Genomic DNA, 16,175 nt, shown 5'->3' with positions numbered 1-16,175 from the left:
TCTCTATCTGAGTTCCTCCAAACTTCTCTCAAATCCACAGTAGATTAAGCCTCTGGACTGATTTTGTAGTGAAGCAAATCATAAATATTTAGAGTACAACAAAGTTCCTTAAGAAAATACTTTGGAAGAACTTCAGAACTGTTTCAATTGGGCAGGGGGACAGGCTGCTGAGCACAGAGAGCAGTGTAGAGAGGCAGGGACAAGGAACTAGTCAATGACTATAGTAATCTAGTGTTTGACAACCCCAAAAACACCAGCTTTTGGGGTGTTTGATAAAAAACTGCTGGGAAAGTTGGACATAGTATGGCAGAAACTAAGCATTGACTCACACCTAACGCCATATACCAAGATAACATTGAAATGGGTTCATGATTTTTTCACAAAGAGTCATATAATAAGCAAATTAGAAGAAAACAGGATAGTTTACATCTCAGATATGTGGAGAAGGAAGGAATTTATGACCAAAGAAGAACTGGAGCTTATCATTGAACATAAAATAAATAATTTTGATTATATTAAGTTAAAAAGTTTATGTATAAAAAAAGTAATGCAGACAAAATTAGAAAGGAAGCAATAAATTGGAAAAACATTTTTGCATTCAAGGATTCTGGTAAAGGCCACATTTTTAGAGAACTGGCTCAAATTTCTAAAAATTCAAGCCATTCTCTAATTGATAAATGCTCAAATGATATGAGCAGACAATTTTCTTATGAAGAAAATGAAAACATGTCTAGTCATATGAAAAGGTGTTTTAAATCACTATTGATCAGAGAAAGGCAAATTATTATAACTCTGAAATACCACTACACACCACTCAGATTGGCTAAGATGACAGAAAAAGGTAATGATGAATGTTAAGGGGATGTGGGAAAACTGGGACTCTAATACACTGTTGGTGGTGGTGTGAATTGATCCAATCATTCTGGACAGCAATTTGGAACTATGTCCAAGGGATATCAAATTGTGTATATTCTTTGTTCCAGCAATGTTTCTACTGAGCTTATATTCCAAAGAGATCTTAAAGGAGGGAAAAGTACTCACATGTGCAAAAATGTGGCAGCCCTTTTTTTTAGTGGCAAGAAACTAGAAACTGAGTAGATTCAAATCAGTTAGAGAATGGCTGAATAAGTTACTATATATGAATGTTATGGAATATCATTGTTCTATAACAAATGATCAGCAGAATGATTTCAGAGAAGCCTGGAGAGACTTATATGGCCTGATGCTAAGTAAAATGAGCAGAACCAGGAGTTTATAATACATCAAAATGGCAAGATTTTATGATGATCCACTCTGATAGACATGGTTCTTCTCAACAATGACATGACTCAAACCACTTCCAATGATCTTGTGATGAGAACCATCTACACCCAGAGAGAAGACTGTGGGGAACTGTGTCTGGATCACAACATAGCATTTTTACTTCTGTTGTTGTTTGCTTGAATTTTATTTTTTTTCTCATTTCTTTTTCCTTTTTGATATGATTTTTCTTGTGCAGCAAGATAATTATATAAATCTGTATTCCTATACCAGATTTATATATTTTTTTTACCATGTTTAACATATATTGGATTACTTGTTATATCAATGAAGGGGTGAGGGGAAAGGAAGAAAAACTGTAACACAAGGTTTTGCAAGGATCAATGTTGAAAAATTATTCTTGCATATGTTTTGAAAATAAAAAGCTTCAATAAAAAAGTTAAAATATATAGAGAATTGACTCAAATTTATAAAAATTCAAGTCATTTTCCAATTTCTAAATTATCAAAGGATATGAATAATTTTTAGATAAAGAAATTAAAGCCATTTCTAGTCATATGAAAAGGTGTTCTAAATCACTATTGATCAGAAAAAATGCAAATTAAGACAACTCTGAGATACCACTACACATCTCTCAGATTGGCTTAGATGACAGGAACAGATGATGACAAATGTTGGATGGATGTGAGAAAATTGAGACACTTATACATTGTTGGTAAAGTTGTGAACTGATTTAACCATTCTGGACAGTAATTTGGAAGTGTTTTTTATCAGTGTTTCTATCAGAGATCTTAAAGGAGGGGAAAAGACTCACATGTGCAAAAATGTTCATGGCAACCCTTGCTGTAGTGGCAAGAAACTGGAAATTGAGTGAATGCCCATCAGTTGGAAAATGAATCATAAGCTATGGTATATGAATGTTATGGAATATTATTGTTCTATAAAAAATGATCAGCAGGATGATTTCAGAGGACCCTAGAGAGACTTACATGAACTGATGCTAAGTGAAATGAGCAGGACCAGGAGATCATAATGCACAGTAACAACAATATTATACAATGATCAATTCTGATGGAGATGGTTCTTTTCAATAATGAGATGACTCAGGACAGTTCAAATGATCTTGTGATTAAAAGAGCCATCTACATCCAGAGAGAGAAATGTAGAAACTGAATGTGGTTCACAACATAGCATTTTTACTCTTTTTGTTGCTGTTTGCTTGCATTTCATTTTCTTTCCCATTTTTTTTCTTTTTGTTTTGATTTTTCTTATGTAGCAAAATAATTGTAAAAATATGTAAGCATATTTGAATACACATTCAAATTTGAATTTAATATATATTTCTACTATGTTTAACATATTAGACTACTTGCCATCTCAGGGATGGGGTGGAGGGAAAGGAGAGAAAAAGTGGAACACAAGTTTTTTTTCAAGGATCAATGTTGAAAAATTATCCATACTTGAATAAAATAGAAAAAGAGAAGATCAATGAATTGGGCCTGCAACTTAAAAAGTTAGAAAAAGACCAAATTAAAAACCCCCAATCAATTACTAAACTTGAAATTAAAAGGAGAAATTAATAATATAGAAAGTAAAAATACTATTGAACTAATAAATAAAACTGAGTTGGTTTTATGAAAAAACCAATAAAATTGATAAACCTTTGGTAAATCTGATTAGAAAAAGGAGAGAGGGAAATAAAATTAGCAGTCTTAAAAATGAAAAAGGAGAACTTTCCACTGATGAAGAGGAAATTAAAGAAATAATAAGGGGTTACTTTGCCCAACTTTATGCCAATAAATTTGATAACCTAAGTGAAATGGATGATTACCTCCAAAAATATAGGCTTCCCAGATTATCAGAGGATAAAGTAAATTGCTTAAATAGTCCCATCTCAGAAAAAGAAATAGAACAAGCTATTAATCAACTCCCTAAAAAAAAATTCCGGGACCAGATGGATTTACATGTGAATTCTATCAAACATTCAAAGAACAATTTGCCCCAATGCTTTATAAACTATTTGAAAAAATAGGGAATGAAGGAGTCCTACCAAATTCCTTTTATGACACAGACATGGTATTGATACCTAAACCAGGTAGATTGAAAATAGAGAAAGAAAATTATACACCAATCTCCCTAATGAATATTGATGCTAAAATCTTAAATAAGATATTATCAAAAAGACTACAGAAAATCATCCCCAGGATAATACACCATGATCAAGTAGGATTTATACCAGGAATGCAGGGCTGGTTCAATATTAGGAAAACTATCAGTATAATTGGTCATATTAATAATCAAATTAACAAAAACCATATGATTATCTCAATAGATGCAGAAAAAGCATTTGATCAAATCCAACATCCATTCCTATTAAAAACTCTTGAGAGTGTAGGAATAAATGGACTTTTCCTTAAAATAATCAGTAGCATCTATTTAAAACCAACAGTAAGCATCATATGTAATGGGGACAAACTACAACCATTCCCAATAAGATCAGGAGTGAAACAAGGTTGCCCACTATCACCATTACTATTTAATATTGTATTAGAAATGCTAGCTTTGGCAATAAGAGTTGAGAAAGAGATTAAAGGAATAAGAATAGGCAATGAGGAAACCAAATTATCACTCTTTGCTGATGATATGATGGTATACTTAGAGAAGCCCAGAGACTCTACTAAAAAGTTATTAGAAACAATCCAGGCCTTCAGCAAAGTTGCAGGATACAAAATAAACCCACATAAGTCATCAGCATTCTTATATATCCCTAACAAAACCCAAAAGTTAGAGTTACAAAAAGAAATTCCATTTAAAGTAACTACTGATTGTATAAAATATTTAGGAATCTATCTGCCAAGGGAAAATCAGAAACTTTATGAACAAAACTACAAAACACTTTCCACACAAATTAAGTCTGATCTAACCAACTGGAAAAATATTAAATGCTCTTGGATTGGGCCAGCAAATATAATAAAGATGACAATACTACCTAAATTAATCTATTTATTTAGCGCTATACCAATCAGACTCCCAAAAAACTACTTTGATGAACTAGAAAAAATAACAACAAAGTTCTTATGGAAAAACAAAAGGTCAAGAATTTCAAGTGAATTAATGAAAAAAAAAAAATCAAATGAAGGTGGCCTAGCTCTACCAGATCTAAAATTATATTATAAAGCAGCAGTTACTAAAACCATCTGGTATTGGCTAAGAAATAGACTAGTTGATCAATGGAATAGGTTAGGTTCAAAGGACAAAACAGCCAATAACTTTAACAATATAGTGTTTGACAAACTCAAAGACCCCAGTTTCTGGGATAAGAATGCACTATTTGACAAAAATTGCTGGGAAAATTGGAAATAAATATGGCAGAAACTAGGCATTGACCCACACTTAACACCATACACCAAGATAAGGTCAAAATGGGTTCATGACCTAGGCATAAAGAATGAGATTTTAAATAAATTGGAAGAGCATAGGATAGTTTACCTTGCAGACCTGTGGAAGAGGGAGGAATTTATGACCAAAGAAGAACTAGAGATCACTTTTGACAACAAAATAGAAAATTTTGATTATATCAAATTGAAAAGTTTTTGTACAAATAAAACAAATGCAGACAAGATTAGAAGGGAAACAATAAACTGGGAAAACATTTTTACAATCAAAGGTTCTGATAAAGGCATCATTTCCAAAATATATAAAGAATTGACTCTAATTTATAAGAAATCAAACCATTCTCCAATTGATAAATGGTCAAAGGATATGAACAGACAATTCTCAGACGAAGAAATTGAAACTATTTATAGACATATGAAAATATGCTCCAAATCATTATTAATCAGAGAAATGTAAATTAAGACAACTCTGAGATACCACTACATACCTGTCAGATTGGCTAGAGTGACAGGGAAAGATAATACGGAATGTTGGAGGGGATGTGGGAAAACAGGGACACTGATACATTGTTGGTGGAATTGTGAATGAATCCAACCATTCCGGAGAGCAATTTGGAACTATGCTCAAAAAGTTATGAAACTGTGCATACCCTTTGATCCAGCAGTGTTGCTACTGGGAATGTATGTGCCAAAATGTTTGTGGCAGCCCTGTTTGTAGTGGCTAGAAGGTGGAAAATGAATGGATGCCCATCAATTGGAGAATGGTTGAGTAAATTGTGGTATATGAATGTTATGGAATATTATTGTTCTGTAAGGAATGACCAGCAGGATGAATACAGAGAAGACTGGTGAGACTTACATGAACTGATGCTAAGTGAAATGAGCAGAACCAGGAGATCATTATATACCTCAACAATGATACTATTTGAGGATGTATTCTGATGGAAGTGGATCTCTTCGATAAAGAGAGCTAATTCAGTTTCAATTGATCAAAGATGGGCAGAAGCAGCTACACCCAAAGAAAGAACACTGGGAGATGAATATAAACTGCTTGCATTTTTGTTTTTCTTTCCGGATTATTTATACCTTCTGAATTCAATTCTCTCTGTGCAACAAGAAAACTGTTCGGTTCTGCACACGTATATTGTATCCAGGATATACTGTAACCTATTCAACATGTAAAGGATTGCTTGCCATCTGGGGGAGGGGTTGAAGGGAGGGAGGGGAAAAATTGGAACAGAAGTGAATGCAAGGGATAATATAAAAAATTACCCTGGCATGAGTTCTATCAATAAAAAGTTATTAAAAAAAAAAAAGAAAAAGAAAAATTATCCATACATGTTTTGAAAATAAAAAAGCTTTAAATAATAGTAATAATGATGTTGTTCACATTCTATATAGTTATAATTTTAATCTTCTGTTGGATATCCTAATACACACAAGCACACATTTTTATAAGTATATATAAATACACATATATATTTAAATGCAGATAAAAATAATGAAAAAAATCTATCAGTTCATTTCTTTTCCCCTTCATTTCATTCACCTTCATTTATATAACCTTTCAGTGTTTTACAACATAAAACCACATCAGTTTAATCTTGGCACAACTATTTGAGATAAGATATAAAGTAAGGATGTATTATTAGCCTTATTTTATAGAAGAGGAATGATAGAAATTAGTTGACCTTTCCAAAATCATGCAGCTAGTGATAATAATGAAGTTTATCATTATTATCATATGATTACTTTTGTTATATACTTTATATATCACACCTCTCTTAAGACTCTTTGAGTTAATACAATTATTATTAATCTCTTTTGCAAGTGATAAAACTAAAATTCAGAGAAGTCAAGTGACTTGCTCAAAACCAATTATACAGTAAGTATGAGAGATAAGACTTGAACCCAAATCTTCTGTCTTCCAGATAATATTCTTTCCAGCATGCCAAACTATTCTCTCTATATAACAATCTAGATCAGTGATTTTTAGCCTGATCTATATTATTAACTTTTTAAATATTTTGATAACTGAATTTCCATGTAATTAGGTTTTTCTTAAAATTTCTGGATTCCATTAGCTTCACTAAACTGTAAATGGGGTCTAACATACACATGAAATGGTATAACAAAAATTCTTAATATCTACTAATATAGGTAGTGTATTTTAAGATCTTTAATATTAGGCTAGAATGAAATAGATTGTTTAATAATGGTAAGAATTACAATACAGACTATAAAGAAGACAACAACACAAAACAATGATGACTTCTGATCTAGATTATTAATCAAATGGCATGTGTATATAGTTTATATAAAATACATGTCACAAGTGCTGTGCTGCATACTAAGGAAAAGTATATTGTTAGTGCTAGATTTGGCCTACCGGGTTTAGTTCAATGATTGTATATTATGTACAGATATACACATAAAAAAAAAATGTTTCTTGCTTACATTTTCAGAAACTCACGTTGAAACACATCAACAGCAATCAGTGTCTTGATGAGCCTTCAGAAGATGACAAAATGGTACCTACCATGAAGGACTGCAATGGAAGCCGATCCCAACAGTGGCTTCTCCGGAACATGACCTTGAGTGTCTGAGTCAGATGAATGTTGCTATTATATTTTTAAGTCCACTGACACTTTTATTTATAATTTCAATCAGTTGAAGGCATCATTCATTTGGGGAAATGAAAAAGTTAAAAGACATTTAATATGACCAGAAATGGGACTGTATGTTTGTTCCTCTGCTTTGGGCAGATTTGTTATAATCCAGTATGAAGTTTTTATATCTGTTCAAAGGAAGCACAGTTTAGAAGCTGAAAATATCATAAATGCTATTATAAATACAACAGTGAGTTGTATATATCTATATAAATATAACCCTTTTGAGCTTTATCTCAGAGGATTTGTTTGGACTTTTTTATTTTTGGTTGTTCTTGTGATATTACAAAATAATGCTTGAAAGGGACATACTGTAAAATGCCTTACAAAAATAATTTTTTAGAGGATTATGTTCATCGTTTTATAAACTGCCCTGTATCTAATTGTTCTTCATGGGAACATAAAGTGACTACTAATTGTTTCACATTTTGTTTTATTTTTAAAGACTTAGCAGAGTTTTAAATTAATGAGGTACCTGAGCAGTAAATTCTCTATATATGCTGAATGTTTTACTTTCTATCCCAGGAAAAATAAGAAATTATAAAACATTTAAATACTGAATTCTTGGTTTTAATAAATCAAATTTATTATCAAATTTTAAGAGCAAAAGCTTTCAGCATCAGAGGCTGATGATCCTGAGTCACAAGGATCATAGCAGGTAAGAATGAATTATACAAGTTCCAGTTATTCCCATCACTTCAAAGTTGAGTAAAACCCAAAAGAACCAGTCAGAGTTGATATCTAAAATTTAGCTTTTGATCACTGACTTTTTGGTCTAAATGTAGGAACACTGAAGCCATCTGGTCATTTTGCTCTAAGCTTCACATACTGTGGTCTTCTAGTTGTGCAGCACAGAAACTCAGCATGGTAGATTGGAAGTTGAATTCTAACTCTCACTTTTGAATTCTCTAACATTTCACAGAGGTCACTTCTTTTTTTAATGTGATTTTCTATAAAAGGAAATATAAGAGGATCAAAATCCCATTGTCATGTGCTTCTCACTGGTAAATCCATAAGATCATTCTATTTTTAACATGTTTCTAAATATTATTCATAAAGAATTCATAATTGTTTGCATTTTTGCTTAGCTGTAACAGTACAGGTCAAATCCTCTCAATGCCTTAGTTAATTCAAGTAAAGTCAATTCACTAACCAGTTATTTAACATTTGAAATATGAGGGACACTGTTCTTACTGGCTTTTGGGAGCACAAAGACAAAAATGAAACATTACTATTCTTCAAGAAATCTGCTTCACTGGGGATAATTTTTAAATACCTATTAACAAACAACAACAAAAAAATTCACTTGGTAGCCAACTTTTGAGTAATGAGACTTTTATAACCTGGCTGGGCTAGGCTAGAAGAGCAGCACAGAGAATATCAAAATAGAGAACAATAGTTACCTTCATATTGCAGTGAGGAATCAGTGTCGGACAATAGTAGAAGTCTAAATATCTTCAACTTGCACAGATATTTGGCAAATTTTGCCAAAAGGGGTCTGAAAACATTGCTCAGTCCCCATGCTTTTGTTCTTTGGGATGTCTTTATGTATAAGATTACTCTGGCCATTAGTAGAGCAGGACACATAGGAAACTAGAGAAGTACATAGAAAAAGGCAAATTTCTCCTACTATATTCATGTAGTCATGTTTTACATCTCTTAAGATTCCTTTACCAGTGGGAGACTTTCTGAGAGTGCTTCTTTCATGAAATTGAACATAGACCAGCTTGAGGCAAATAGATAGTGAAGATAGGAAAGGAAGCATTCAGTGCAATACAAAGAAGCATAAGATGTGGGGCTTTTTCAAGAAGCTCTTCCATAAGCTTTTCAATACTACTATTGTCCTAGATTCTTTACTTTGCACATCACACAAAGAAAAGAAGGATGCTAGCTTAGTTCAAGGATTGTCATGACTATCAATGATTTTGTCATTAATTTCTATTTCATACAACCAAGGGCATGTGTCATAAATAGGAGAGGCAATTAATACAAATATTGTAAGAATTCTCTTTTTTACTCACAGAAGCATTTTTCACCAGGGAAAGAATTTAATCAACTTTCAGTGATTAGAAACATTAGAAGTAACTTCTGGTAGTATAACTGCCAGCCAAAAGGATCAGGAACTTTGTTTATTGAATTTCCCTCCTTCTCCTACTCTTAACTACCTGCTATCTGACACTCCTGTTTGTGGTCTGAACATGCACAAGGCATAGTGTCCCTGCATATTATAATTTTGTCTACATTAGGTAAGGTGTGGATCTAAAGACTTCTTTTTAACAGCCAGTTGTTCTTATTAGTGCTTATTGCACTAAAATATCATATATATTACCAAGAAAATGGACCATTGATTGGATTTTTAATATTATGCCTGTAGCTTGGTATTTGATTCCCCTCCACCACTACTTTTCCTATCCTACCACTGTGTTTTAAATATGTGATAAAATATCTATGGCCAAATTGGGGGAGGGATCAAAACTGCATTTTTAATATATTAAAGTTAAGAAAAAAATAAAGAAATACTCTAACTAGAGGATTGACTTTAAAGTTTAATTAACTGCTGCTCCTTATTTGTTCAAAGAGATATATATGACTAAAATAAGAATAAGCAGGCATTTTAGACAAGTACATAATGCTATATTTTTAAATCATATAACATCATCAAATAACAGTATAAAACTAAAAATAGACTACTTAGTGAAATCTTACATTTAGAATCAATAATCATGATTGTTTTTTCAAAGGGACCTACTAGTTTAGGGATCTATGCCTAAGGGAGTGGAAACCTGAAACAACAAAAACACAATTTTTTTTACATTATTATTTTTTTTTTTACATTATGTTATTCTTCTGAAACAACTAAAGTCATGTCCTTTGAACTTTAAACAGAACAAAACTAAATCATGATCAGCAAATTGTTTAAAAAGAGTTCTATAAAATGTATCTCATACATTTATTATACAACATTTTAAAGCCAAATTTCAGAGTATTTTATTTGGACTAGCTGTCCTTTGGTCTCAAAAGTAGATAGTCCCTTTGCAAGGAACTCCATATAACAAATCAGAAAGGATTTTGCTTCATAATAGTGAAATTTTCCTTTAAAATGAAATGACTTTTTAAGTGAGCATCATGTTTTTAAAAATCTCTGCTGCTAAATTATATCAATAGAAGCATTTTTACTTTGGAGTTTGGGGCTTATTGCCAATCAATAGCATACCTAACATTAAGTTTTTTTTTTTAATTTCTAAAAACAAGCTAAATTTTCAATCTCAAATCACTTATAATTTGTACTTTCTTAGGGAGAACCAGAACCAGAGACATAGGAGAGGAAATTCAGACATCATCTAGTCTAACACCTTTATTTTACAGATGAGAAAATTTATACCCAAAGAGTTCATGACTTCCTCATGTAATGTAGGGTTAGTTGTAGTATGGGAACCTAGATGTTCTGACTCCTAGACTTCTACATTCTGCTTTCTGACTTTACTAGGGAATCCAAACCAAAATAGAGAAAAGCAAAGAATGACCTTAGTTATTTTTAGCATGATGCTCCAGAGATATTTAAAATCTTACCATCTAAATTCATAACTCTTTAAAAAATCATAATATAGGCAATGCCATATCTTTACACCTGAAAAATGTTATGGATCTCTTTTTTAAAGGATAGCTAGCCAATTAAATTTTGTTTAAAAATTCCAGTTCTATAATATAAACTAGATCTTTTGAAAATATTTTCTGATAAAATGTGTTCTGGTCCACCACAACTATTACCTTCTTCACTGAAATCCAGGTGAAAATTAACTGCGCTTACTTGCTTGCAACCAGAGAAGGAAATTATTGCTATGGATTGTCATTGGATTCAGCTCCCATTAGCTTTTAAGAAATCTAAGTGATGGCTTCTCAATGATTGCTGTGTCTATGGAGCTCTCACTACACTGATCATATTGAATTAGACTCATGGAATATTTGTCATTTTATTTTGTCTTGATTTCTTGATGCAGCATAAAAAAAAATAATAAAACCAAAAAACACAACAACAAAAACTAGACCCAGTAAGGCAAGTGCAGAAAAAAACAAGAATCCCATAAATAAAAGCATTTGATTGGATTTGGTAGTATAGGATTTTAATATTGACATGGACAAGTCATTTTATTTTCTCCATTCTAGTCTCCCCACCTGGAAATTAAGGGAATTGGACTAGATAACTTCAAAGGTTTCCTACAATTATAAATCTTTGGAGAAATATATGTATATGGATACATAAACATATATACACATATATGCACACATATATCTATACACACATATATGTCTGTGTATATACACATACTTACACACATATGTATATCTGTATGTATATATAAACATATACATTCTATCCAAATAACAGTTTTAAGATGGAGAAATAAGTACTCTTAATCTAAATTCCATTTTCTGGATTTTATAAGCAAAGATTTTACCTGGTAACAAGAATTTTGATGGTTTCACTTACTGACAATTAAATTTATGAGCCTATAATTCTGGTCTCAAATGAGGCAATGCCTATATAAATGTTTTAAGTATAGAAGGATCTCTGTTCGGTCTACTACTTCAACAAATATGCAGAATTTAGGAAGGGATTAACAAAATGTTACTATATAACAGTCTCCTTTCAACATATCTCTTATCTGCACATCTCTAATGTAATTTTAATTCAATAGATAGCAAAAATTCCATTAATTCTGCAAGACCTTTGATTTCAGGATTCTGCCCAGGTGACACCCAATATCAATTATTATTTCAACTATATAGCATTATATGGAATAGATAAAAATGAGCTTAACTGCTATACAGTTGCTGAACACATCTGATGTGACTACACTGTGTTTAAACTATTAGTAAATAAAAGTTATTGTATGATCTTGAGGTGTTGAATGAACACCAGGGGTATATTTGAATTAAGTTGTGTGAATTTTAGTGTTCAATTGTCTGTTTTTTAATGGTCAGTCATTTCTTCAGGCATTTTTCATTGTTAAGAAACAAAAAGCAAATTTCCTTCTAATTCAGGGCAGGTTTATTAGATAATTTTTTTGAGCAAAAAGCACCTTTATAGTAATGATGTTGTTCATAAGCATAAAAAAGAGGGGGAGGTACCTAGAAATGTTGTCATGATTTCAGTCACTTTCCCATGAATTAGAAGGAAGATATGAAAAAAAAAAAACTGATTAAAATTGTGTCTCTAGTGATTGTAAAAGGAGAATTGCATTGTCCATTTTATTTGTTCAGACAAAAGTTGGTTCTTTTTTTCTTGCTGACAGCTAAAAATAGCACTGGAAAAATTGAGATTCCAAGGAGATATAATCCTTGACTCATTTATTCATCCAGGATTGACACAGCTTTAAGAAGTCATTTTTAAAACTTCCTGAATACATGCTTGAGACATGAATCTCACAAATTTATAAAAGTAGATTGTGCATAAAAATTACACATTTTAAGTGTTGTAAAAGTTAAATGGTATAATAATTATCTTTGATGTACATTTAAATATTTATACATTTTTGTAGAAATAAAATATACCAATTTAGTTTTCCTATGGTATATGTTGTCTTATTTTGTAAAACTATCAAACCAATTTAAAGTAGTTTATATTTATGTTTGATTTCTGGAAGTAACTACATAATAAAGTCCCTAGATTGCCATTCAGTTTCAGTAGAATTTGACAGTAATTTCAGGGAAATCTCTCAATAATAGTACTAGAAATACTTTTCATTGCCACAGATCCCTAGACTGACAAACATTAATTATGAATTTTTTTTAAGTTTCTGTTGAACAAACATACCTCTTGAAAATAAACTGAAAAATTAAGGTAGCTGGTAATATATAATGAAAAAATCCTTTTTGAAGTGGTATAATTCACTTTCAAATTATTTTAGCCCAGTACTCAAGTGAATACCAAGTGGCTCCAAAAAAATGATCTCCAAGTTTATAAAGGTAGAGTAGAATGAAATTGCCTTTCATAAGGATAGTGATTTTCTAAGGTAATGTTTGACACCTCTAGAATCTCAGGAACCATGAGAGCAACAAAAGAACTATGTATGCAGGACATAGTGAGGCAAACTTGGAATCCCTAATGTTACTGAAGCTTTGACTGGTGGACCATTTGAATTCAAGAGTTCTGAGATGAAGCAGGCTGGGCCAATTGTGAGTTTGAAAAAAGTTAAGCAAAATATGATCATGCCTTAGTGAGGCAGCATAACAGGCTACTTAAGGAGAGGCAAAATTGTTCAAGTCAGAAATGGGGCAGATTAAACCTCTTAGGCCAATCAATAGGGGAATCAATCCCATGAATGGTCAATGTTCTTCCAAGATTCTTCCAGAGCAAGATAGTGCTCTATCTTGTTTTTTATGTTTGTGCCACATTTTATTTTCTTATTTGTGCCAATTTTATTTTCTAACACAAAAAAAGCTTTAAAGGGATACACTCCCATCTCATCATTTGCTATTAATCCAAATGTTCGTTATTCTTGAGTCATTTGAACCTAAATGTTTCTCACACTTACATATTTTCTTAATATAAAATAGTTCACTCTGCCTAGGTCCTTGCAATAAAATACCCATTTTTATGTCCATGAGTTCTTCTCTACCTTGTCTTAGTAAAACCTTGGGAGTCACATTGACTTTCTCACATTAAAATATTTATTTCATTCCCTTTCCTATGCGGCCAAGATAGTAGAATATAGACAGGCCTGGACCCAGCTTAACTCTCCCAACATTCTCTTCCAAATAGTTTTCATATTATGTCTCAAATAAAATTTTAGAATAGTAATCAACAAAATGTCAGAGAGAGATATGTCTTTTTTCCTGAGATATCTAGAGATCCATAATAAAGGTCTGTAATACTATAACCTAGGCCCAGAAAACAGGAATACAAGCAGTGAGGCTTGTATTGATGGAGGCAGTCATCAGTAACAATATCTTTGTTACTATCTCTCAGCTAAAAGACAGTAGGTGGATTGCACAATTAGAGAGAGAGAGAAAAAAAGAAAGAGAGAAAGAGAGAGAGAGAAATCAATTTCATTATGTCCCTTATGAAGAATATATTGGGTGACTGGGACAAATAAAGAAGCTGTGAAGAGATGGCTTTTGGTTTCTTAAGTGAGGCAGAAGAACTTGAACTTCAACTTGGATATAAATGAATTTTTATAAGTGAATTTTTAATCATAGAAAACTGTTAAATACATTTGCTTATGTGGCCTTTGACAATTCACTAAAACTCTTTCCACTCATTTTCCTATCTGTAATGAGAAGGATTGGATTGGATGATCTCTTTATATTTGATGAGAGATGTTGCTTTATGCCAAAATTCCACCACACTGTTTTCCAGATTTTCGTGCAGTTTTTGTACAACAGTGAGACCTTACCACAATAGCTGGAATCTTTAGATTTGTCACTCAGTTATAAAGTTTATTTGCTTTTCTGTATTGTGTGCCTAATTTATAATATTGATCAAACTTTATTTGTGATCACCCAAAGTGATCTTTGGGTTGTTTGGTAAGACACTGGATAAAAAATATTAAAATAATGTTATCATTTTATTACAATAGATAGATCTATATATGAGCAATTTAAAATTTTCCAATTATTTAAGTCCATCTTTGTTTCCATATGTCTTTGTTTCCATAAAGAGTAACTATATTCTATAATATATAGGTGCATTTTTAGCAAATCCCCAAATGCTTTAGTAATTTGAACCATTTTGATTGATTTTTTCTTTCTAGAAATACTGATGGTTTATGTGGGTTTATTCTTTATGTTTATGTTTTACTGAAATAACAAATTATTTCAAGTAATTTTAATTGATTCTCTAGGATTCTCAAAATCATTGTAATATCTATAGAAAATGACATTTGGGGGGTTTTTTCCATATGTTTATTCTCTCATTTTCCCTTAATACTCACTTATTGTCTCATCTTATCATTATAGCTAGCAGTTCTAGCATAAATCAAATACCAGCAGTAATTATTTTTATATATATATACACACATAATAATATACATCCCCTAATGCTGGTAAAAAACAACAACAATAATACTGTAGTTTAGGTAGTTTTATTTTGTTATACAATTTCAGCTTTTAGTCTGAGAGAAAGAAGAAGAAAATAAAAGGGAATAAGTATGTAATACCTACTATGTGCCAGGCAATATGATAGGCACTTTTTACTATTGCTATCATTTGATCACATAGCAACCTTGTGAGGTAGTTGTTTGAGAAAGTATTCCAAGGTAGGTACTAGTAGGGTTAATCTCTGTGCAATATAGTTCCTACTGGAGCATTGTAACATCTTATGCTCTAGATTTGACAGGAGAGGTCCTAGCCCCCTTAGACTTCAGTATACACTTATCTAAAGCTTCTTATTGCTTCAGAATCTTTGTGTACAGAGCATCCAAAGGTTTTTTGACTTATTTACTAGAATTCAAGTTGGCTTTGCCTTTAAGTAGTATACCTCAGCACTATATGACTGCAGGCTTCTATTTTCTTTAGTCTAGGTATAAATGGAAAAGCTTACTGCTAGATATCTAACAGTTTTGACTATTATTCCATTTGCTGCTCTTCTAGATCTTTACAGTGATATTTGTAGGAAGGCTGGGCTCTTCCAGTATCTTTTAAACTGACCTTTTAACTGGGAAGAGCACTCTAAATGAATTTGAAAGAACTTTGAGAATGAGGGAGGTTCCACAATCCTAAAAGAAAAAACAGGAAGTTTTAGAATATCCTAATGGAGACTATATCTTTTCTTAGACATAATGAGACTATTACTATGTCTGAATTCTTATGACAGCAATCATTCTAAACTTGTCCTCCAGGAGATCCTAGT

The 16,175-nt window shown here is 31.9% G+C and overlaps 1 protein-coding gene across 1 annotated transcript in view; it reads left to right on the top strand.

Annotated features, from left to right (window-relative positions):
• Positions 1-7,745, top strand: part of GALNT13 (polypeptide N-acetylgalactosaminyltransferase 13) — a 595,329-nt gene extending 587,584 nt beyond the window's left edge. The window contains exon 12 of the mRNA XM_051986368.1: positions 7,121-7,745. Within this exon, the coding sequence (XP_051842328.1) occupies positions 7,121-7,261 (141 nt within the window). The 3' untranslated portion in view covers positions 7,262-7,745. The remainder of the gene's footprint in view (positions 1-7,120) is intronic.
• Positions 7,746-16,175: the final 8,430 nt, after the last annotated feature.

Source organism: Antechinus flavipes, chromosome 3, assembly GCF_016432865.1.
Source record: "Antechinus flavipes isolate AdamAnt ecotype Samford, QLD, Australia chromosome 3, AdamAnt_v2, whole genome shotgun sequence".
NCBI lineage: Eukaryota > Metazoa > Chordata > Mammalia > Dasyuromorphia > Dasyuridae > Antechinus > Antechinus flavipes.
Note: the sequence above shows the minus strand (reverse complement) of the source record. Positions and strands in the feature narration are given on the sequence as shown.